At 35.2% G+C, this 24,086-nt stretch overlaps 1 protein-coding gene across 1 annotated transcript in view; it reads left to right on the forward strand.

Annotated features, from left to right (window-relative positions):
• Positions 1–24,086, forward strand: part of SI (sucrase-isomaltase) — an 84,017-nt gene that overhangs the window by 37,270 nt on the left and 22,661 nt on the right. Inside the window, exons 22-34 of the mRNA XM_036351045.1 lie at positions 1,295–1,344; positions 2,076–2,246; positions 7,124–7,279; positions 9,500–9,700; positions 13,059–13,213; positions 15,411–15,579; positions 17,725–17,821; positions 17,956–18,068; positions 18,163–18,288; positions 19,839–19,967; positions 20,714–20,824; positions 22,515–22,577; positions 23,049–23,165. Coding sequence (XP_036206938.1) covers positions 1,295–1,344; positions 2,076–2,246; positions 7,124–7,279; positions 9,500–9,700; positions 13,059–13,213; positions 15,411–15,579; positions 17,725–17,821; positions 17,956–18,068; positions 18,163–18,288; positions 19,839–19,967; positions 20,714–20,824; positions 22,515–22,577; positions 23,049–23,165 — 1,658 coding nt within the window. The remainder of the gene's footprint in view (positions 1–1,294; positions 1,345–2,075; positions 2,247–7,123; positions 7,280–9,499; positions 9,701–13,058; positions 13,214–15,410; positions 15,580–17,724; positions 17,822–17,955; positions 18,069–18,162; positions 18,289–19,838; positions 19,968–20,713; positions 20,825–22,514; positions 22,578–23,048; positions 23,166–24,086) is intronic.

Genomic DNA, 24,086 nt, shown 5'->3' on the forward strand with positions numbered 1-24,086 from the left:
AGATGAATGAAAATATGAGGGTATGCCGAAACCAGTTTGGCTCAGTGGATAGAGAGTCGGCCTGCGGACTGAAAGGTCCCAGGTTCGATTCCGGTCAAGGGCATGTACCTGGGTTGCGGGCATATCCCCAGTGGGAGATGTGCAGGAGGCAGCTGATCGATGTTTCTCTCTCATCGATGTTTCTAACTCTCTCTCTCTCTCCCTTCCTCTCTGTAAAAAATCAATAAAATATATATATATAAAAAAAAGAAAATATGAAGGTATGATTTAATCAGTCAACTAAAGATGATACCTATATAATTATGTGCTTTCAAAAGATAAAATCACAGTTTTAAAAATAATTAACTTGTAAGTAAACATACAAACAACAAAATGACCTTAAATTCAGGTTCTGATTCTAATTTTATTCCTTAGGATTCAAATTATAAGTAAATTAATGTTATTGAGAGAATTGTGTAAATCCTAGGATCCCCTTTATATTTTTACTCTCTTTCTTTGAAAAAAGTTTGCTCATAATTTTGTTTCTCCATTAAAGAAAAATGTTGATAAAAATTTTTAATTTTTATTATAAGTTTTGTTTTCTCTGAATTTCCATAAACATGTTAGCAGTCTTTAAAAAATTGAACTAAACAAATGTTCACTGACTACCTTTATTTACTGGAAACTATACTACTGGGATTACTCTATTTAGAGGAAAAATAAAAACATTAATTTAAATGGAAAATTTGCTTTATTAATAAATAGTATTTTTTTTAAATATATTTTATTGATTTTTTACAGAGAGGAAGGGAGAGAGATAGAGAGTTAGAAACATCGATGAGAGAGAAACATCGATCAGCTGCCTCCTGCACATCTCCCACTGGGGATGTGCCCACAACCCAGGTACATGCCCTTGACCAGAATCGAACCTGGGACCTTTCAGTCCGCAGGCCGACGCTCTATCCACTGAGCCAAACCAGTTTTGGCAATAAATAGTATTTTTTTCAAAGTTCTTTTTTGTTTCTTTTGTTAATCCTCACCCATTGATTTTTAGAGAGTAGGACAGAGGGAGGGAGAGAAAGAGAAACATGGATTGGTTGCCTCTTGCACACAGCCTAATTGGGATTGAACCTGCAACCCAGATACATGACCTTGACTGGGAATCAAACCTGTGACCTTCTGGGTCATGGGCTGATGCTCTAACCACTGAACATACCATCCAGGGCCAAAATTCTTCTGTTGTATAATTGTAAAAATAGAGCAGAAATGGTAACATAACAATGTGATCTAATAACTTACTTTTTTTCTATTTCAGATACTATAGAAAATGGCATCTACATTTTTTACAAATTTTCTGTTTCTAATGTAAGCATTCTCCTTGGACATAGTTAAATATATACCTCATTTAAGTCTGGGTTATGCCTTTATTATGGATTTTTTGAAATATTTTTACATTGACATCCAGATTTCAATAGAAAGAAATGAAATAAATTATGAAATTAAATTATTAAATTATAAATAAAATGTTAGCTTACATTTTAAAATATTTAAATGTAATCAGTAATTTAATGATGATGAATTGAAGCATAGATATTTTCAGACTTTTAAAAGTATTATGTCTGGTTTAAGAAACATGCTATAGAAAAATAATCTCAACTTACCTGAATATGTTTTTATATATCAGACATAGCAATAGTTGTCATGGATTTAAAGTGATGATGAAAAAAATAATCTATGGACAAGGTTACATTTTGAATAATTAATAGCAATGTTTCTTGTAGGTATTGAGTTTCTTTATATATTATTTTTTATCCCAAACCAAGTTGTTCTTTAACATTAGGGCTGAAGTAGAAAGGTTATATATTAGTTGTGATCTTTGATAATAAATGTTTGTCATGTTTATAAAAAATTGAAGAGTTACTAATGGGCATATTTACATATGCTACTTGGACATGGAGAGCTGGTGGGAATGGAAGGATAGATGATTGGTTCTCTTCCTATTTCATAATGGCATTGTTATTTCATTATGTATCCAATGACCTTCTATTTAGTATAGAATATTATATATATAAATATATATATATATTTTTTTGCAGAACAAATTAGATATCAGCTGCACACACTCATCATACCAAGAAGGAACTGCTTTAGCATTTGAGACTATTAAAATCCTGGGGCTCACAGACAATGTTATAGGAGTTACAGTGAAAGAAAATAATCAACCAATGCAGACTCACTACAATTACACTTATGATGCTTCCAGCAAGGTAAATATCATCTTTTAATATATTTTACTTTTCATATACTCTCATATTTAACATTGCATAACCACTCAGGCTCTTGGTTTTGTGATTTTCACCATGACTTTTCCCTTCCCTTCCCTTCCCTTCCCTTCCCTTCCCTCCCTTCCCTTCCCTTCCCTTCCCTTCCCTTCCCTTCCCTTCCCTTCCCTTCCCTTCCCTTCCCTTCCCTTCCCTTCCCTTCCCTTTCCTTTCCTTTCCTTTCCTTTTCTTCTCCTTGTGCTGCCAATATTTCATTTTAGGTCATTCCAGTTTATACTTAGACTAGGGGCCCAGTGCATGAAGATTTGTGCACTGGGTGGGGGTTTGAGGGGGATGGAGGGAGGGTCCCTCAGCCTGACCTGCACCCTCTCCAATCTGGGAGCCCTCAGGGGAGCCCTCTCTAATCCAGGAGTTTCTGTCTGTCTTTGCAATCATATGAGCGAATTGTCTGAGACCCCCAACCCAGTTTGGTTTGTTGCTCACTGAATAATAGAGGTGTTTTTTTTCTTTGCTCCATTGGTGGAGATTTCCTGGAAGTTTTAGGATATCTTCCCTTTAATTTTTCCTAGCCACTCTGATTTTACTTATGTCTCTCACCTTTGCTTTCCCTCCATCTCCAACTGCAACAGTAATGTGCTCCAGACTCACTTTGCTCTAGTGTCTAGGAGATCTGTCTGCCACCAGAACTATGATCCCCAGCATTGCTGGTGCTCCCCTCCCTCTGGGCTTCTACTTCTGGTACTTGGGCTGCCACCAAAACTACTATTCCCAGAATTCCTGGTGCTCCCGACGCTCTGGGTTTTCCCCAACCGAGGGAGCCACGTCCCCCTAAGGGAGAGACCGAGGGGGTGACCAAGGGGGCTACGTCCCCAAAAGCTGCCAGCTCTCCCACTCTGCTCTGTGTATGCAAATTATCCACCATCTTTGTTGGGTTAATTTGCATACTCAATCCTCATTTGCTGGTGGGAATGGCTTGTGGGTGTGACTTGAGCGTAGCAGAGGGATGGTTAATTTGCATGTTTCTCTTTTATTATATAGAACTAGAGGCCCAGGGCAGGCCCAATCCCTAGGAGCAGCCCCTGGGCGGCCTCAGAGCAGGGCCGATTGGGGAGTTGGGGTGACACACCCTATCATGCACAGAGCAGGGTGGATCGGGAGGTTGCAATGCCACCCCAAGTCATGCTCAGGGTAGGGCCGATTGGGGGGTTGGGGAACCGCCCCCTGTCCCACTCAAGGCAGGGTCGATGGGGAGGTTGCGGCACCACACCGTCATGCACAGAGCAGGGCTGCCGGGAGCCAGTCCATACTTGCTGTTTCAAGGGACCTGGCATATATGGCATACTGTTCTTAATATGTTTGCTCACCTTCTTGGCACTATGTGTTTTAACCAAGGTCTCTGAGAAAGGTTGTTTCCCCAGGTAGGGATTTTCCCCTGAAGTTAGGGAGGGAATAAAACCTCTTAACTAAGTGCCAGGCGGGTAATTAATCACTTTAACTACGAACAATCGTGCTTAAGCTACATAATCTTTACTCCCTGGAATGAAGATAAGAAACGCCCTAACCTTTGTAATAGAGATTGATAGGATTGAATCAACTGGTATAAATACAGATGCAACAAGAACAGCAAGAGACAGAACTTAGAACACAGAACTTAGAATACAGAACCAAGAGAGATGGAACCTAGGCACAGAACCTACACAGAACGTTCTCTAGAGACAGAAGAACTTCGTTGGAGAGAACATGGCAAAAGTTCCTGGACAGAAACTGGCCTCAGAACCTAGAGACAGAACCTAGCGAGAGAACATGGCAAAAGATCCTGGACTGAACCTGACTACAGAAATTGGCAAGAGAACCTGACTAGAACCTGGTAACTGAACCTGGCTGGAGAACCTGGACAGAACCTGGCTGGAGAACCTAGCGAGGGAACTTGGCTACAGAACCTGGCTGGAGAACCTGGAGAACCTGGCTGGAGAACCTAGCAAGAGAACATGGACACAGACCCTGGCAGGAGATCCTAAGCAGAACTTCGCTGGAGATCCAGACCAGAACTTGGCTGGAGATCCTGGCTGGAGATCCTGGCTAGGCTGCTGATCAACTGAACACTGTCTCTGTGTCCTTCCTTCTTCGCCGACTCCGTCTACACCTTTGGGGACCCCTGGACCTGCTGGGGTTGGACCCCGGCACAGGGCTGATCAGGGGGTTGGGGCACTGCCCCCTGTCAAGCACATAGCAGGGTCGATCAGGGAGTTGGGGAGCTCCCCCCTGTCACGCACAGAGTAGAGCCGATAGGGGAGTTGGGGCACTGCCCCCTGTCACACACAGAGCAGGGCGGATCAGGGGGCTGTGGCCACACCCCCTTTCACACACAGAGCCGCAGGGCGATCAGGGGGTTTGGGCGCTGCCCCCTGTCACGCTGCTCCAGGGGCCAGGACTCCTTGCGGCTTCACTGATCCCAGTGCAGTGAGGCCTTGCTTCTCAGCTGATCCCAGTGCTAGGAGGCATATTACCCTTTTACTATGTAGGATAGAGGCCTGGTGCACGGGTGGGGGCCAGCTGGTTTGCCCTGAAGGGTGTCCTGGATCAGGGTGGGGGTCCCGCTTGGGTGCCTGGCCAGTCTGGATGAGGGGCTGAGGGCCGTTTTCAGGCTGGCGGGTGATTGAAGCTCCCAACCTCTCTTTTTTTTCTTTTTTTTAATTCTGCGATTTATTTACCTTCTATGGCTCTCACTGGAACTGAGAGCTGGCCTTAGCTCTGAGGCTCGGCTCCAGCTCTGAGACCTCGCCTGCTGATCTGGGTTTGCTTGGCTTCTATAATTGAAACACTGTTTCAGCTCCAGCTCCCAGGCCAGCCGTCTGAAAGCAGGTTTCTGGGGATTGTTTAGCTTCTATAATTGCAACATTGTTTCTTAGAGTTGCAGCTCAGGGGCCGGCAGCGGCAGGCGGGGAACCTTGGCTTCCTCCATCCCTGGAGCAAGCAAGCCTCCTGTTCACTTCAGCTGCCTGGCTGCCAGCCGCCATCTTGGTTGGCAGTTAATTTGCATATCTCACTGATTAGTCAATGGGAAGTGTAGCGAAGTTACGGTTAATTACCATGTTTCTCTATTATTAGATAGGATACCAATATTAAGGTGCCTCCTTGCTATTTCTCCCTGTTTAATTTTATCTTTATTGGCACTTACCTATATCTTCCAAGTATTTTCTTATACCATTCCCTACTCTGAACTCTAAGGTACATCTGTTGCATACAGCAGTCTAAATATTTTAGCTTCTCATTTAAGACTCTCAGATATGATTTAAACCTTATCTTTAATTATTCTCTCTGCTTCTTTCATGAACTTCCATTGTCCTCAATATACACTGTACATGTTTCTTCAAATTTTTGTTTACAGTCCTTCTATTACAAGACTCCATTTTGTACTTTTTGTTTTTGTGAACAGGTGTACTAAAGAGAAAAATAAATATTTACACTTAAACATATCAAATTAATCTTTCATTATTTCAGCCTCCTCACTTATAAGATGTGATATTTAAATCATAATGTTGCTTTGGGTAATAAATTTATGTAGTTAAATATTAAAAATAATAAATTAAAACAGAAGTGATTTTTAGAGGTATTGACTTTTCCACCACTTATATAATACTGAATTATTAGTAATATCAGCCTAAATAAATTATAAATTATTTTAGATACACAATATTTTCAGAGTATTTTTGCCTAACTCTTAAGCCTCTTGGCCCAGAGTTCTTCACTTAGGGACTTTTATAAAAAATATGTATTGGCTAATTATTTTTATTTAGTAAATATACTTTAATTTGTATATTCCCAGGACAACAGGAATAAATCAATAGAAATTAAATAGGACAAATTTATTTGAGAACTTTATGACTCTAGCAAAGATTATAAAGAAAACATAATATGAAAATATTTTATTTGGTTTGTGCAATTTCAACTTATATATGTCTATTTTTATGTTTATGTAATGATTTGAACAGATACTAGTAGACATAGTTTCCTAATTCTTAGTTTTATAAAAAATTTTCCTGAATGTAGATTTATGAAAATACACTGGTATAAAAAACTAAGCTATGTAGATGAAACTTTAGGATAAATTATGTCCATGTTATTCCCAAGTTATATAAACAATAACCAAATGTAACTTTGCAATTTCCCAATAATGTAAATAATTGTGGATAGAATATGCATATATAATCGCTCTCTCTCTCTCTCTCTCTCTCTCTCTATATATATATATATATATATATATATCATCATTTTTGCTTTTATGCATAATGCCATATTAAGACCCCTCTAACTTGTTCCTCAAATATTTCAAACAATGAATAAAATTAAGGACAAAATTAAAGAAATATGTATTAATAAGTATTTTCCTCCTCTGACTCTAGGAGCCTCTGTATCAAGCAAAGTGCTCAGTTTGTTCTTACCCTTTTCTTCCTTGAGAGACCTAACATGTATTTCATAGCTAGATGCTCCAGGCATTATTCTAGGTCCTTTAAAGTTTACATATTCATTCTGTATAGCACCCCCTTTTAGTAGGGGTCATTATCGACATTTAAAAATGTGAAAAAGTTGATGGCAGACCATTTTCCCCAAGACTCAAGAGCATTAAATGAAAGAACTGAGAATTTAAGATAATACTTTACCTGAGTATATATAATTCTCATAGTTTTCCTGAGGCACTAGCCATTTCAGTGGCATTCTATTCCATTCTTTAAATATTATATTAAAACTACTTATGACTTGATTTGAAGAATTGCTATGGTTGCTGCATTTTATAAATGTTAAATATTTTTAAATTGTCCAATGGTCAGAAATAATCTTTAATGTTTTCTTTGTCTCCAAAGAGTCTCTTTATTTACAATCTCAAGTTTAACCTTGGAAAAAACTTTACCGTTCAGTGGAATCAAATTTTCTCAGAAAATGAAAGATTTAATTGTTATCCAGATGCAGAACCTGCAACCCAGAAAAGCTGTGAAGAACGTGGCTGTGTATGGCAACCGGTAATAAGAATTTTAATTATGATCCATGATATGGTTTTCACATAAGCATTTCATTGTAATCTTTACATATTATAATTTTAATTCTACAGCATAGAGACTAAGTTCATCTGGATAAGCATTTGGGATTTGAAATTAGGAATTCTAATAGAAAATTTATCTTTATTAATTTTCCAGACCTCGCTTAGTAAATGCCAGACTGAATGAAAGTGTAAGTTGCTTTTCAGGTACTTTGGATAATATAACTTCATTTAATAAAATAGTGGTGTATCTGATGGCTGTACCTCAAAATGATCCTTGTCTTCACCCAATTTCACATTTGTACTTAATGCTGGCATCAGATCGCACAAACTCTCAAGGGTCCTATTGCTCTGATATCACTGAAACCTCAGATTTAAAAATCTCAGGTATGATGTTCATGAGTGAAGTGGGGCAGGGCTGAGTATTAAAAATAAAATAAAACCTACTCAAAGACATATTTAATTAATTATTTCTTAATTAATTAGGTATTATGTGGATAAACCCAGTTTTAAAAAATGATTTGTTGAATACTAAGTCTATAGGTTTTTATACTATTTCCATAAATTATACCGCAAGATTGATTTCATCCTAACTAAAAAATTAGCAATCTTGATGAACTAACAGTAAGAAAGGTAAATTAGAATACTTATACAATGATAAAGAGGAATTTGTATTGGGCAAAAATAAAACTATGAGAGAGACATATATAAGTACCGTGCGCTAACCGATTGCGCCACTGGAGCTCCAAGAGAGAGACATATATAGATTTCACAGTTTTCTGAAGTCAATCATATTTCTGATTCTATTGACATTCAGTTTCATGCAGTTGAAATAAGTATTATAGTATTCGTATTGGTTAAGGATTGCTTGAAGCTGAGAGTATTAGAGAGCTAAAGTCTGATTTTGTTAAACAAAATAGGATTTTTATTTTTACAAACAAGAATCCAAGGCCTAATATGCTGAACCCTCAATGTCATCAGTGTCCTATATTTCTCATCATTTTTTCATCATCAAGCTTGTGTTATAGCTTCCACCATTATATATGCATTCCAAGTCCAGAAAGTATAAGTGCAAAGGGCATCCTAATTAATCACCTTGTATCATTTTCTTTTTAGGAGGTTTGTGGGGTCATATACAACTTCCTCTAAAGAGAACTGAAAATGTAGATGGGCACATTTCTTCTCCCAACAGAATAATTATATATATAAAAGCCTAAGTGACCGAACTACTGGCTGCTATAATGTGTACTGACCACCAGGGGGCAGATGCTCAACACAGGAGCTGCCCCCTGGTGGTCAGTGCACTCCCACAGCAGGAATACCGCTTAACTGACTGATGGGCACCAGACGCAGGGCTTACAGCTGGTGATCGTCGCTGTGGTGGAGCGAGCTTCCCAATTGGGACTGACTAGGCATGAGTCTGTGGCAGGCGCAGCTGGGCCGGGATGAGTGGGAGTGGCAGGCAGGAATGGTAGGCAAAATTGGGCTGCCGGTTTCAGCCCAATCCCCACAGGCCACGCTGAGGGACCCCACCAGTGCATGAAACCGTGCACCGGGCCTCTAGTTTAATAAATAAGAAAGACTGGATAATGGATTGTGGTAAGGCAACTAGTTGTTAGTGCCACAATTATTGTTTTTCTTAGATCATATTTTTCACCCCTATGTAAACCAATTAGCTCTGATCTTTGATCAGTATTTTTATTTCAAGTACTGGTCCAGATGTAATTGACCAATATAAGTACCAGTCATTAAATAAGAAATAATATAGTTCTGCATAAGTAGAAGAAAATAATTTTAAGTAGTTGCTCTTTTGAGATTTGTTGCAGAGCTGTTTAACACACAAAAGGCAAGTCACTATGAAGAGGAAAGAACATGCATGGATCAAAATTTATGAGTTATATACTTAATTTTTGCAAAGACTACACAATCATTCTATTTTCTGAGTTGAAAATAGAAATTTGATCCTTCTTCTCTACTGGTCTGCCTTTAGAGTTAAAATACAAATATTTTATATAACATTTTAGTACATGGTATCTTTGGTTACATATAGATATTTTATGTTGCTACCGCAATTTCACTTTATATTATACAATACAATCTGTAAAGCAAACAAAATGTGATTAAGCATGTTTACCTTACATTTTTAAAAGCAAATATTACAATGCTTACAGTGTCTGTCAATAAACATATATTGTGTTTTCAGAGTCTGTCCAGAGCACCTGATTGTTACTTTCCTAGAAATGACAACTCTTATTTAGTCACTTCAACTGCGTATTCACCAATGGGTATAACCGCTGACCTCCAGCTGAACACTGCAAACGCTCGAATAAAGCGACCTTCAGAACCCATCTCAACTCTTCGTGTGGAGGTGAAATATCACAAAAATGACATGCTGCAGTTCAAGGTATGTTTAGTATAAATAATTAAGTATTATTAATTGGATTGATGACTTATTTTTCTATATATAAAGTTTATAGCTAGATGCACATTAAATAAAGTTCTTGTTTATGCTAACTTTGTGAATAAACATAATAGTAATTTTCAGGGTGATTTGAGTGGCCTTCTATGGGGGAGAAAGGGATACCTGTAATATTTTCAACACTAAAGATAAATTTTAAATATATATTTAAACCAGTGGCCTGGGAGCACAAATTCAAGCACATAGAAAGAAAATTAGAAGGTGGCCAGCAGGGCAGAACTGGGTGAGATGGGCCAGACACGCCTTGGAGCCAACCTCCCGTGGTCCTCCCCCAGCCAGCTGCACCTCCGGCAGCACCAGGGCTCGAAGGGCGTCTGTGGAGTGAGTGGGGTCCCTCTGGCAGGTGGGGTCCCTCAGCCTGGCCTTTGAGAATCAGGCCAAAACTGACATCCCCTGAGGGGTCCCTGAATGCGAGAGGGCACTCTGCAAAGTTGCTGTTGTACGGAGTGTGGAACGCAAATGCGAGTGTGCGGTAGACTGGACTCGGGGCTGACAGTGCCCCAGCAACAACATAAGCCATGGCCGAAGGTGGGATCCCATGGCCCTCCGAGGAATGGGGAGCCCTCCTCTCTGGTTCCGGGGTGTGTCACCTGAGAACCACCACTGCCAAGTTACTGCAGCTCTGCAGCTCCTGCATTGAGTGTCTGCCCCCTGGTGGTCAGTGAGCGACATACCTACTGGCCAGTTGAATGGTCGCTTAGCCTTTAAAATACATAAATTGGTTATATATATTGTACATATATGTGGGCCATGGATAAATCACTTAGAATGCACTATGTTGCTAATATCATTAAAATAAGCAAAATAAAAAAGCAAGACAGGATGCTTACTATTTCCATTATTTTACATAGTTATCTAAATTTTCTGAATAATGCCTTAAGACATACAAAACATACAAATTTCTTTCAAAAGTTACACTTATATGTATATATTTTTTACTTAAGACATCTAAAAAAATCTATTAAAAACAATAACACTATTACAAATTATAAGATCAGCAAAATGACTGTATATAAAATGTGTTTTCAAAAAATGTTTTATTGTACACTATCATTCACCATCTAGAAATTGAAATGGTGACAAATCCAATTAGCAAAATCAAAGGAGAAGAACAGTCATATGAATACTACAAATATTTAAATCATAGAAGTGAGTTGACTGTCTATAAGAAAAATAACTATTAAAAAGTGTTGATAGATATTAAATAAGTACTGAGAAATCCTGAGACTAAAATTTTAAAAAGTTAACTCATTTTTAATCAATTGATTCTTTTAAAAAGTTTTCATAGAAATCTCAATGGAATATTATTGGAAACTTAATAAAAAAAAAAACCTTTATATTTACCTGGAAAAGTAAACATATGGCAATGACAATATTTAAAATTTATCTAAAAAATAGATAACATTTACAGAATTAAAACAGCATAATTGCAGTTAGAATAACCTCACAGCTTATCACAAAGTGATGACACAAAATATAGCTGTATGTGTGTGTATATATATAACATATAATGATATACATGTATATATGTAGTTTTATATATATGTACTAGAGGCCCGGTGCAAGAAATTCATGCACAGTTAGGGTCCCTAGGCCTGGCCAGAGATCAGGGCCAATTGGGGCCTTCTGGTTGCCTGCTGGGGCCTTCCTTCTGGCTGCCAGCTGCCAGCCAGGGCCTTCCTTTGTTCCATGACACCCCCTGGTGGTCAGCACACACCATAGTGAGCAATTGAACTCCCAGTCTCCTGGTTGAACTCCCAAGGGGACACTTTGCATATTAGCCATATATATATATATATATATATATATATATATATATATATATATGTATATATAAATTAAGTAATTCAAACATAAGCTCAGAAAATAATTAGCTGCATATTTATCTTGTATCTGGCTAGTAAAGATCTTTCAAACCATAGATATAAAGACATAAAACTCATAGATAAAAATCTATTTATTTCCTACATAAAAAATTATGTTTCAACATTAATAAACACTACAACAGAAAACAAAAAATGGATAAATGCCGAAACCGGTTTGGCTCAGTGGATAGAGCGTCGGCCTGCGGACTGAAAGGTCCCAGGTTCGATTCCGGTCAAGGGCATGTACCTGGGTTGCGGGCACGTCCCCAGTAGGAGATGTGCAGGAGGCAGCTGATCGATGTTTCTCTCTCATCGATGTTTCTAACTCTCTATCTCTCTCCCTTCCTCTCTGTAAAAAATCAATAAAATATATTTAAAAAAAATGGATAAATATTTGACACCTTGGTCATAAAAAGCAAGCAATCTCAACTTATACAAACAAGAAAAATATCAAGATCTAAAAACAAGCATATAACAGAAGAAGAAATAATAATTGGGAATAAAAATATTATAATACTTATATTCATTGACCAGAAGAATAAAAGACAAATTCAAAGAATGGGAAATCTCAATGTTGAATAATCATGTGGAAAAACGTTGGTCAACATTATCAAGGAAATAAAGGACAATTTAGAACACAAACACTTTTAACATACCATAAAACAGTATTAGAGCACACATTTTGGTGAGTATATTAATTAGTACACTAATTCTGGCAAACACTTTACAAATAGATATCAAGGGGACCTTACAAATATTAGTGTACTCTTACCTAATTCTTTACTTCTAAGAAATTACTGAGGAAATGAAGGCATGGATAAATATAAATTTACATTAATTTGTAGGATCACACATATGACAAAAATATTGAAATAACTACTGTGTCTAAACAGAAGTGAAAAATAATTTTGTATCTCCATAAAGAGACTATTTAGCTCTAAAAGATGATTTATCATTATGTAGAAAAAAGTTGCAAAATTTAAAAAAGCATAAAATACAGTAGGTAATTTGATCTCATTATCTGTTCATGTATGTATATGGGATTGGATATATATATATATATATATATATATATATATATATACACATATGGTGTCCCCAAAAAGTGTATACAAACTATAATAGCTGATAGCTTCAGGTTCTATTACATTTTGAAAATGAAATATATTTTAATAAACATTGCCTTTAGGGTGTGTATACATTTTTTGGAATACACACACACACACACACACATATGGGCCATGGATACAGAATTAAGAATTATATAAATAAGCATCATATATATATATATATATATATATATATATATATATATATATATATTCTTGTTTGAACCATCATTTAATTTTTTTAACATTTACATGACATCTCACCAAACTAGAGCAAAACGTTTCTATTTTTATTATTATCTGCAATAGATTTATGACCCGAAAAATAAGAGATATGAAGTCCCAGTACCATTAAACATTCCAACCATGCCAACAAGTACTTATGAAAATAGACTTTATGATGTTGAAATCCAGGAAAATCCTTTTGGCATCCTAATTCGACGAAGAAGCACAGGAAGAGTTATGTAAGTGATTGAATTATTTGAAATGAACAATATCTTGATTTTATCCTAGGAGGGGAAAAGAAAGATGATTATTTTCACAGCCTTCACTGTGCTAGAGTATTATCATACTAAAAATGGTATTAGTCATATTAAATAACTTGACTTACTTTAACATTTTTTAAACATATATTTCATTGATTTTTTTACAGAGAGAAAGGGAGAGGGATAGAGAGTTAGAATCATCGATGAGAGAGAAACATCGATCAGCTGCCTCTTGCACACCTCCTACTGGGGATGTGCCTGCAACCAAGGTACATGCCCTTGACTGGAATCGAACCTGGGACCCTTCAGTCAGCAGGCCAATGCTCTATCCACTGAGCCAAACCAGTTAAGGCATAACATTTTTAACTTAAACAATTAGAACATAATGGGACTATCATTAAGAATTGCCTAAAATGTCACTTACACTTTGGATGTGATTGATTTTATTATTACATATTAAGACTTATTTTTCAAAGCAAGTTGAGAACCAAACCAAGACTCCTCTTGAAAATCATGATGAGTTTTAGCAAAATAAGTAATTGAAAATTTGTTATGTAAATATTTTATTAGACTTTTGTAATCAAAGTTTAATGGTCCTGGAATTTGATTGAGTTAATGCTATTTCTGCTTGGCACTAATGAAAGAAAATTAATATACATGCATCTAGATATTTTTATATCATAATGAATAAATTTAAGAAAAAAGTTTTGTTTTTTTGTGTGAAATTCTCTATTTGTAGAGAATTATAATATATTAAAAGATACTTTAATGTAATTTAAACTTCCCATGCTATCTCTGAGGAGATGTTGACCAGATGTTTTCACAATGGATACAAATAATAAAGAAAAGTATATCTGTTTTTTAAAAACAATTATGAGAATAATTTTGTTCCAAAGGTAAATAAACTCAGCCATTTTGCAAAAAAGTCCTGGTGCAAAGTTATGCTTATCATTATTTGAGAATCATTATTACTTAGTAAATACTTTTTCATAATTAATATAAAAATGAAAAATGTCCCAAACTCGTTGTAATACTTATATTTTCTTACACGGCCAATCCTAATTATTTTCCTCCTCTTTTATGTTCTTGCAAATGACTAGAAAAACAATACATTCACTGCAACACATTTCTTATGGATATTTTTTAAACACTGATTTTTATAAATACAAGAAAGAAAATTATTGGAAGCAATCAATAGGGAGAATTTTAAATTAAAATATCAATTATGCCTTATAGTTTTGGTATCTTTTTATTCTATATGTAGAAATATTGATTTTTTTTATTCTATATGTAGAAAAAACATTACTGGGCTATCTGAAGGTAACAGGTTTCTAGGACCTACGTTACATCCATATCATATATTATTTATAACTTCATAATAATTTTATTTTTAAAAGCAATATATTTATTTTTAAAAGCAAGATAAACATAGCCCTAACCGGTTTGGCTCAGTGGATAGAGCCAAAAGTCTAATAAAATATTTACATAACAAATTTTCAATTACTTATTTTGCTAAAACTCATCATGATTTTCAAGAGGAGTCTTGGTTTGGTTCTCAACTTGCTTTGAAAAATAAGTCTTAATATGTAATAATAAAATCAATCACATCCAAAGTGTAAGTGACATTTTAGGCAATTCTTAATGATAGTCCCATTATGTTCTAATTGTTTAAGTTAAAAATGTTATGCCTTAACTGGTTTGGCTCAGTGGATAGAGCATTGGCCTGCTGACTGAAGGGTCCCAGGTTCGATTCCAGTCAAGGGCATGTACCTTGGTTGCGGGCACATCCCCAGTAGGAGATGTGCAGGAGGCAGCTGATCGATGTTTCTCTCTCATCAATGTTTCTAACTTTCTATCCCTCTCCCTTCCTCTCTGTAAAACAATCAGTAAAATATATTAAAAAATAAAATAAAGAGAAATAGTCACATTAATCATATTATGGTTCACTGTATTGATAATGGTGAATATGTGAAATATATTTGAGGTATTCCTTAACTTAGCCAAAATAAATATATTTTGGAATAATTATCTATTACCATTTGGTATCTGCTTACAATAAAGAATATAGAGAGAAATATTAGTGATTTTAGCTCACCCAAGGAAGAATCACCATTGTTATTTGTGATACTATTTTGTAAATGTTTACAGAAATAGAATTGTTTTCTTTTGTTTTTAGCTGGGATTCTCGCCTACCTGGATTTACTTTTAATGACCAGTTCATTCAAATATCTACTCGCCTGCCATCAGAATATATATATGGTTTTGGGGAAGCAGAACACACAGCATTTAAGCGAGATCTAAACTGGAACACTTGGGGAATGTTCACAAGAGACCAACCCCCTGGGGTAGGTATCAATTTTCTCATGAGGCATCTAAGACCATGATTAGGATCCCAGCCACTTCTATGTAGGCCTGTACTAGTACTTTGGTATTGAAGTAATGACAGAGACGCTGGAGATCTGCAGAGTTGCTAAAATGATTTTCTGAAAAACAAACAAAGAAGTCACCATCAGTTGCTGGCAAAAGTAGAGGATTAGTTGGATAACATTGGGTACAGTGAGAGATGAGGTAGTGCCCTAATTTATTATCTCAAATGTGGAGAAAGAGCATTGAGATTCAGTATTCCCTGCCAAATCCATGTTTACTCTCAGCTTTTAGAAAGTAACTTAATAGTTCTCTTTAACTTTTTTTCTTTTACTTCTTAAATAATGATTTGATGCCAACTTTTTCCTGTATGACACACAGCTGCAGTTGTGCATTTTTATGAGTCCGTACTGCTAGTTACATCTTTAAAAAATGTTTTTATAAGCTCATGTCACTTTTCCCAATGTTCCAACTTATTAATTAAATACACATCATGAATATTTAATGCACTGCAGAACTAATATCAGCTATAATTATGAAACCAAAATGTGGTGTTCGGGTCTGAGTCCGTTGTCTCACAAAATTGAAAACTGAGTTTGTGGACAAAAACAGTAGGTGGAAGCAAAGTTTATTGAGACAAAGACAGACTCCCTGAAGCATGGAACAGCAGAAAGAGGGCCCAAAGCAGGTTACCAATGAAGCTTCTTTGTCTCAGGTTCCAAAGTCCCATGTCCCCCAAGCCAGTCCTGGGAAAGGTGCTGCTGGGGTTCCAAAAGCAGGCCAGTCTACAGAGCTTGCGTTCCATGTTGCAGCCATGTGTAGTTCAGCATCCAAGCTAATTAAAATCCATTAGTCCATGTGTTGAGTCCCACATGGCCATGAGCCAGGTGGGCACAGGGGAGCACATCCACTGCCACAGGAGAGGCAGGGAGAGAGAGAGAGAGAGAGAGAGAGAGAGAGAGAGAGAGAGAGAGAGAGAGAGAGAGAAAGAGAGAGAGAGCTTTTTTTGTTTAGTGGTAGATACATGCCTTGTTAGCTCCTGATTGGTCCTTTCAAAGAATTCTGCCTTAGTAACATACTTAGGATTGGTCATACGCCTCACTGCCTTGTGATAAGTTATCTGCAAGCTGTCTGTTTTAGCAACATCCATACGTTTTAAAGCTCACATCTCTCACTGGCGCCCTTCTTTCCTCACCCAGCTGGGTTGCCTGAGCTGGGTTCAATTCTAGGTCCTTTTGTTTGACTCTCTGGTGCCATCAACAAGCTGTATCCTGTCCCTGTCTTTAAGGTCCTGTTATTGGAGGACAGTGGTTCTCAACCTTCCTAATGCCGTGACCCTTTAATACAGTTTCTCATATTGTGGTGAACCCCAATTTCACTGTTACAAATTGAACATAATTAAAACGTAGTAATTAATCACAAAAACAATATGTAATTATATATGTGTTTTCCAATGGTCTTAGGTGACCCCTGTGAAAGGGTCGTTAGATCCCCAAAGGGGTCGCTACCCACAGGTTGAGAACCGCTGTTCTAGGACTTCCCCACTCTTCTCCCTCTCCCACGGTCCCATCTCTGACTGCCTAGCCCTTCTATCTCCTCAATTATTCTAGACATATCATGAAAAAATACATTTTTTATAAAATACTAGCTTATTTCCATGTGCCACTTGTGATGCTTACTTAAAGGGAATGTTAATTACATCTTTTAGCTAGAGTTTTATTGTTAGGTGCCTAAACAAGATCAGATTAATTACTTAAGAGGTTGAGTAGTTTAATCATTTTTGTGGAAATAAATTATTGAAAAAGAAGTGCAACTTTATAAAATAATTAACATATAAAATCTGTAGAAAGAAACCCAATTACTCTAATCCCAATGGATTTTTATGTCAATATGAGACAGTTTCGTGGGTGTTACATATCTGTATATTTATTTGCATGATCTAAAGCAATCATAGTTCTAATAATGAACAAAATTAATTTCCAAGGGAAATGTGGTTAATTCAGTTTGTATGTGCAAGGGAGTAACATTTAACTTCCTAGGCTCACTCTTATAATGAATTTAAATATTACATCAACAAACTTTACATGGTCTTATCATCTGAATATATGTTATGTTATTTTTTTTAGTATAAACTAAATTCCTATGGATTTCACCCCTATCACATGGCTCTGGAAGATGAGGACAATGCTCATGGAGTTTTCTTTCTTAACAGCAACGCAATGGGTAAAACCATCGTATTTAAGACTTCTCATGTGGAGTGTTGTGAGCTCGCGCACCTGCTCAGGCTCTGTTATGTGACTTTTAATAAATAATATTTTGTATATAGATAGCAATGTAATCATGTTTTGAATTTCCAGATGTGACATTTCAGCCAACTCCTGCTCTCACTTACCGCACAATTGGAGGAATCTTGGACTTTTACATGTTTTTGGGCCCAACTCCAGAAGTTGCAACAAAGCAATTCCATGAAGTATGATTGAGATTGTTTTTAGAAAAAAAAAACACACATACATTTCTCTCCATAAGTAATTCTCTTAGTTCACAAAAAATTTTTGTTTTTAAAGGTTATTGGCCGACCAGTCATGCCACCTTACTGGGCTTTGGGATTCCATTTATGTCGTTATGGCTACAAAAATACTTCAGAGGTCCAGGAAGTGTATGAAAACATGACAGCTGCTCAGATACCCTATGTATGTACATAAACTTTTAAGACTGTGTTAAATATGTCTCGTAGAAAATCAGAATGAAATAATTAAACACATGTGTTTTAAAATTATTTTTAGCATTTGGCAATAATCAAGATTTAGTTTTTAGTAGCACCTAATAAATTGGAAATAACATTTTTATAAAATGTAAAATATTGATTAGGATAAAGGAAAAGTAATAATATCATTTCTTTTTCTATTTTTTTTCATCCTATTCCATGCCCCAGAGTTGTATTAAACAAGTCACTGTGCATTTGTATCTCTCTCATCAACACTGGGTGGCAGAGATAGTCAAACACATTCCCCATATTCTCTTTAGATGAGAGGAAGGGTCCACAGAATTATTCCATCAACTAATATGAGAAATTACAGGGAAGAAATTGGAGGTAAAACTGCTTTTTTCCCTGGAATAGATGATACTTGTAATGTTAGAATACAGAATTAGAGGGCTGGCAGAATATCCTTATCTCTCAATGTTTGGGAAAATAAATATTCCTAAGTATCCAGAAGTAATCAGTCCCTGTAATTTTATATTTTAGTGGTAAGGAATCCTGGAGATCTCATGGTAACACATAAGCATGGGAATCTAGAGTGCTATTTGTATGTAAGGACTCATTCTAAGAAGAATGAGAAGGACCTTATTATAAGACATGAGTACATATAGTACAATTCAATATCTGGTTCCTGAACATATTATTATGGGGATATTAGCTATATAATGGATGAGATAGAAATGTGCAGGTGGGATTTTTTTAAAGAAAAGGAGATTTTTCCCATTGTTTTTTAAATAAAGAGAGCCATCCACTATATTTGCCATATATTTTGTAGCAACTAGAAGAAAATCAAGCTAATTTCTATTAACAGAAAATAATTAACAAATTTGTTATTTAGGCCTACTTAAAAATTTCATGATAACATTCAAACATTTATTAGTTTAAACATATCTGAAAATACCTATTTCAAGGCATTGTTTTGCTTATATTAACTTGGGCTATTATTTCAAAATTGACTTTGTTGATCAAAAAAAGAAGAAAAAATCTTACACAATTTAATGGATTTACTAATAACTCTTTCTTCCTCTTTGGAAATATTAGAATTATTTGAATATCCTATATTTGCATTATTTTTCCAGAAATAGTGCAATGCCTATTTCTGTATACATTGTACAAATTCCAAATTGCCATTTAACATAATTTTATAATGTCATAAATCCTTTACTTCTGTGCCTTCTTGTTTCCTCTGGGAATTACATCATAAAAGATACTGATTTGAAAGAATTTTGACTTCTAAGTCAAAATTATAAAATGGACTGTTAACAAAACAAAACATTTATGTGACCTTGTTCTTAGAATATTTGGCGTCCTTACGTATTACTTTTAGTCCTGAGTGTTGCATTACCTGATTAATTCTCTTTCTAATCAAGTGAAGAGGCACTGAAACTTTAATATTGGTAGTGTTTTCATAAGTATGATAAAATGTGATACACTCACGCTTGTGATTCTTGCCCCACTACCGCAATTCTCATATTTTTTCAGGATGTACAATACACAGACATTGATTACATGGAAAGGCAACTAGACTTCACAATTGGTGACGACTTCCGTGACCTTCCTCAGTTTGTTGACAAAATAAGAAGTGAAGGAATGAAATACATTATTATCCTGGTCTGTATTTATAGTTTATATTTTTTCTGAGTCTTATTACCTTTCTTTTATTAAGATTTTTTTCTCCTAGATATAGGGATATGGGAGGTGTTTCAAAATAGGAATTATATAAGTTTGATTCTACTCCCAAATCTACAACTTTCTTCCTTTAACACTTCATTTTATGTACATGGGCTGCTACAGAATACCTAATACTTGGTATATCTTTAGAGACCTGAGACTAAAGCTGGCAGTCAAAAGATAGCTGGATTTTAGTAATCACTCATGCTGTAAACTGGCCTCAATGTATAGAAACTATCTCAAAGTGATGATGTATTTTTTTTTCTTCCTATACATCTCCCAAATCATTCTCTAGGACTGCATCTTACTTTTCTCATGTTTGAAATTTTGCCTTCAACTTAGTGATTCAGTGGGGAGCATATTTTATCCATAGCTCACAAGAAGTATGCTAAGCGGCCAGAAATCCCTCTGGGAAAATAAAGACAAAAGAAAAACTCTAGTAATCTTGCTTGAAATTGTAGCAAATATATTCTCAAAGTTCTTACTTTTTTTCCCCTAAGGAATTTAGAAGAGAACATAGCTAGAACAATAAAGTTTATATCATCAGTCCATTTCTTAGTCCATGTCTATGAGAGCACAGTATAATGATAATGTGGTAATAGAAAATTCCAATGTTTCATAACAACTACCCAAGAGGCCCTGGTTTTATTCCATAGTAATGGGATTTGTATTTCATTTCAATTTAGGATCCAGCAATTTCAGGAAATGAAACGAAGCCTTACCCTGCATTTACAAGAGGACAGGAAAAAGATGTCTTTATCAAATGGCCTAATACCAATGATATCTGTTGGGCAAAGGTACTGAATTGACCTTGAAATAAAATATGTAAAACATGCTATTTTATTGAATGTTTCTACTGAATTAAAACACTGTTAAAAACATGTTCAGAGTGATATATGTATTGTGTGGAGTGTAATAGTTTAATAGCTAATAAAGAAAAGAATATATACTGTTGAGTTTAACCCAATTTATTAGAAACAGAGAAAGAAGTCATAAAAATTGTATGTCCAAATACTATTTGCTTCATCTTTAAATTGTATTTCTTGTTACTTTATTTTTTATTATAAAACTACCATTAATAACATGGCAATTTATTATTCTATACTGTAAGAGTCATTTAAATGTATGCATTTTTTTAAAAAACATTTCATTAACAAAATAAGCAACGCTTTTAAGAGCTATTTTCATATTTCTAATTTGAACAAGGAATATAATTCACTATATTGCATTTAAACAATAATATTCAGACCTGGTTATGTATATATTTTAGAAAATATCCTGATTTGGCTTACATATAAAAGAGAGAAGAAAAAGTTTTCACTAGTCATTACTAGAATGAAAAAGATATACAAAATTCCATGGTGGGAGAGATAATTAAATGCCTTGTGGGATCCTTTTGGGATCTTGGACCACATCAGTGATAAAAGTGGTGAAATTCAAAATTGCCTGTAGATTAGTTAATAGTATTATATTAATATTAACTTCTTTGTTTTGATCATTGCATGGTAGTTATAAATATGTGAACATTAGGAGAAGTAGGGTGAAGGGTATAGAAAATCTCTAGGTATAATTTTTGCAGCTTTTATGTAAATTGAAAATAATTTCAAAATTAAAGGTTAAAATAAAATGAGGAAAAAAAACCTATAATACACTTAGTGAAAAATCATATTTCAAGAAACATGCCAGTATAGAGGATGACATATTGGACATAAAAAGGGATTTTGTTCTACTCACTTTATAAAGTATGTCTCTGTACTTTTTTTGTATGCTTCTAATCTCTAATTTTTCCACTTTCAGTAACAAATCCCTCATAGGTAATTAGTCCTTTGAGGATAATTTACATTTTTATATGGGACTTCCTAGTTTCTGCAACATAGAATCAAATTCTCAGATATTGAGCATGATTGAATTGGGTCTCGATTTTGCGTTTTTGTGGTTGAGGTGGAGGAAAACATTGTTAAGAAGGAGGCCGGGGCAGGGGTGGTCTTGGAGGTGGAGGGAAGGGAGAATGGGATTTAGTATTAACTGTGAACCAAGATATTTGCCTCAGCATGACATCATCCAACTCAGATCTTCATTACTTTTACATAAATATATATTTATTATTTTTATATTTTAATCTTGGAATAATTATAGAAACAGTTTTCATATACTACATTAAATTAAGTTTAGTATATGGTTTTCATATTATTGCTTCACCAGATCTTTGGTTTCATGAATTGTTTCAAAATCACTACCTACTGCAACGGTTGGCTTTTTATTTCTTATTTACCATATTATACTAGAGATTAATATGGGAAATGGGAATAGTTTGAAAATAGCACATATAACAAAACAAAAATTGAAAAAGGTAAGTGAAAGAATTATTGATCTGGAATCTTGAGTCTATAATATGCCTCTAAAACTCTAATTTATTTACAACACAGTCTCATATCATACTGAAGTTATTTTAAACTGTTTTCCCATTTCTTCTTTTTTTGTGTGTAGGTTTGGCCAGATTTGCCTAATATAACGATAAATGGAAGTCTGACTGAAGATGAAGCTGTTAATGTAAGTTTTGCATTCATTAATGATATGACTAAAAGAAATTCAGCACATGGATTTAATGATCACTTTGACCAGTTACTCATTTTGAATACTTTCCTGTAAAAGCAGATGGCTTATTTTCTAATTCTCCTCACCATGCACAGCAATGGCAAAGCTACTGTTTAGGGCTCTAAGGATAAGGTGTAAAAACTTCCCTATCACTCTAAGAGGCGCTGAAATATGTTTCTGTATGTTTTGAACTGTTTCTTTACAATCTATAAAAGAGCCCCAGGCTGTTCTCTCTCTCTTTTACTCTCCATTGCTGCTGGGTGCTTGGAGGAAAATCATGTCTGTTTATGGAATTAAAGGTGATATCAGGTTGCCTTTCTTATCACTTGTCCACATCTTGTGGATCTGACAGACAAATGTCTGACTTGGATGCGCATGGTCTCTCTTTTGATTTTATAATTCTTGGTGTAAATCTTATCTTTGCAGGCTTCCAGAGCTCATGTCGCTTTTCCAGATTTCTTCAGGCGCTCCACGGCAGAGTGGTGGGAAAGGGAAATCATAGATTTCTACAATGACCAGATGAAGTTTGATGGCTTGTGGATTGTGAGTAAACATTGAGTAATTTATATTCTATGTCAGAGATTTTCAATAGGTATGCCACGGCAGGCCCAATGGTGTGCCACAAGAAATTTTAGAATATGTGATACCTAACTATTTTGTCAAGGGCACTGACTTCTGTCAAATAAAAAAAAATGACAATAACCAACACAACAATATCCATATGGTATGAATGAATAAAAATTATACCTATTTTTTGTCATATTGGAAAAAAAAAGTATTTTTGGTGTGCCATAGAATTTTAGTTATTAGTTTATATGAGCCATGAAATGAAAAAGGTTGAAAATCACTGTTCTAAGTTATTTATTGTGTATTCATTATACAAAATTCTTACTAGATTCTAATAATGTCAACAAAGTATTTGTGAAAATTAGCTCATTCACTTTTCATAAAGCTTTCTTATTCAAGGGACTGCTAAGATACAGTTTTACCAATTTAATTTATGTACATGAATGCTATTTTATGAATATTCAAGTTTAATATTTTCAATTTGACCAAGGAACCAAAATAGCCTAATTTTCTAACTATTCATAAGTGCTTATAAATATGTATTTTAATTTCATTCAGTGTAGGTATAAATCTCCCACTCAACTCTCTATGATGTAAGAAATCATAATCTCTTACATATTAGACAAAATTATTTCTCAAACAATCTCTTACTTTTAGGTGTAACTTTAAAATATTATTAATAAGATTGATAATATAATTTTAATATAGCATAAAAGTTTACCACAAGTAAATATTTATTACAAGAGATTTTACATAATACTTCTCTAGAGTTTTGGAGGTGACGTTTCTTTGTTGATTTTGTAACAGATATGCATTAATTTACTTGTTTTTTATTGAAGAAGCCTTTAAAAAGGTGCTGCTATATGCACATCTTGAGAATATAAAATTGTATAAAGC

The sequence above is a fragment of the Myotis myotis genome, unplaced genomic scaffold (genome assembly GCF_014108235.1).
Source record: "Myotis myotis isolate mMyoMyo1 unplaced genomic scaffold, mMyoMyo1.p scaffold_m19_p_2, whole genome shotgun sequence".
NCBI lineage: Eukaryota > Metazoa > Chordata > Mammalia > Chiroptera > Vespertilionidae > Myotis > Myotis myotis.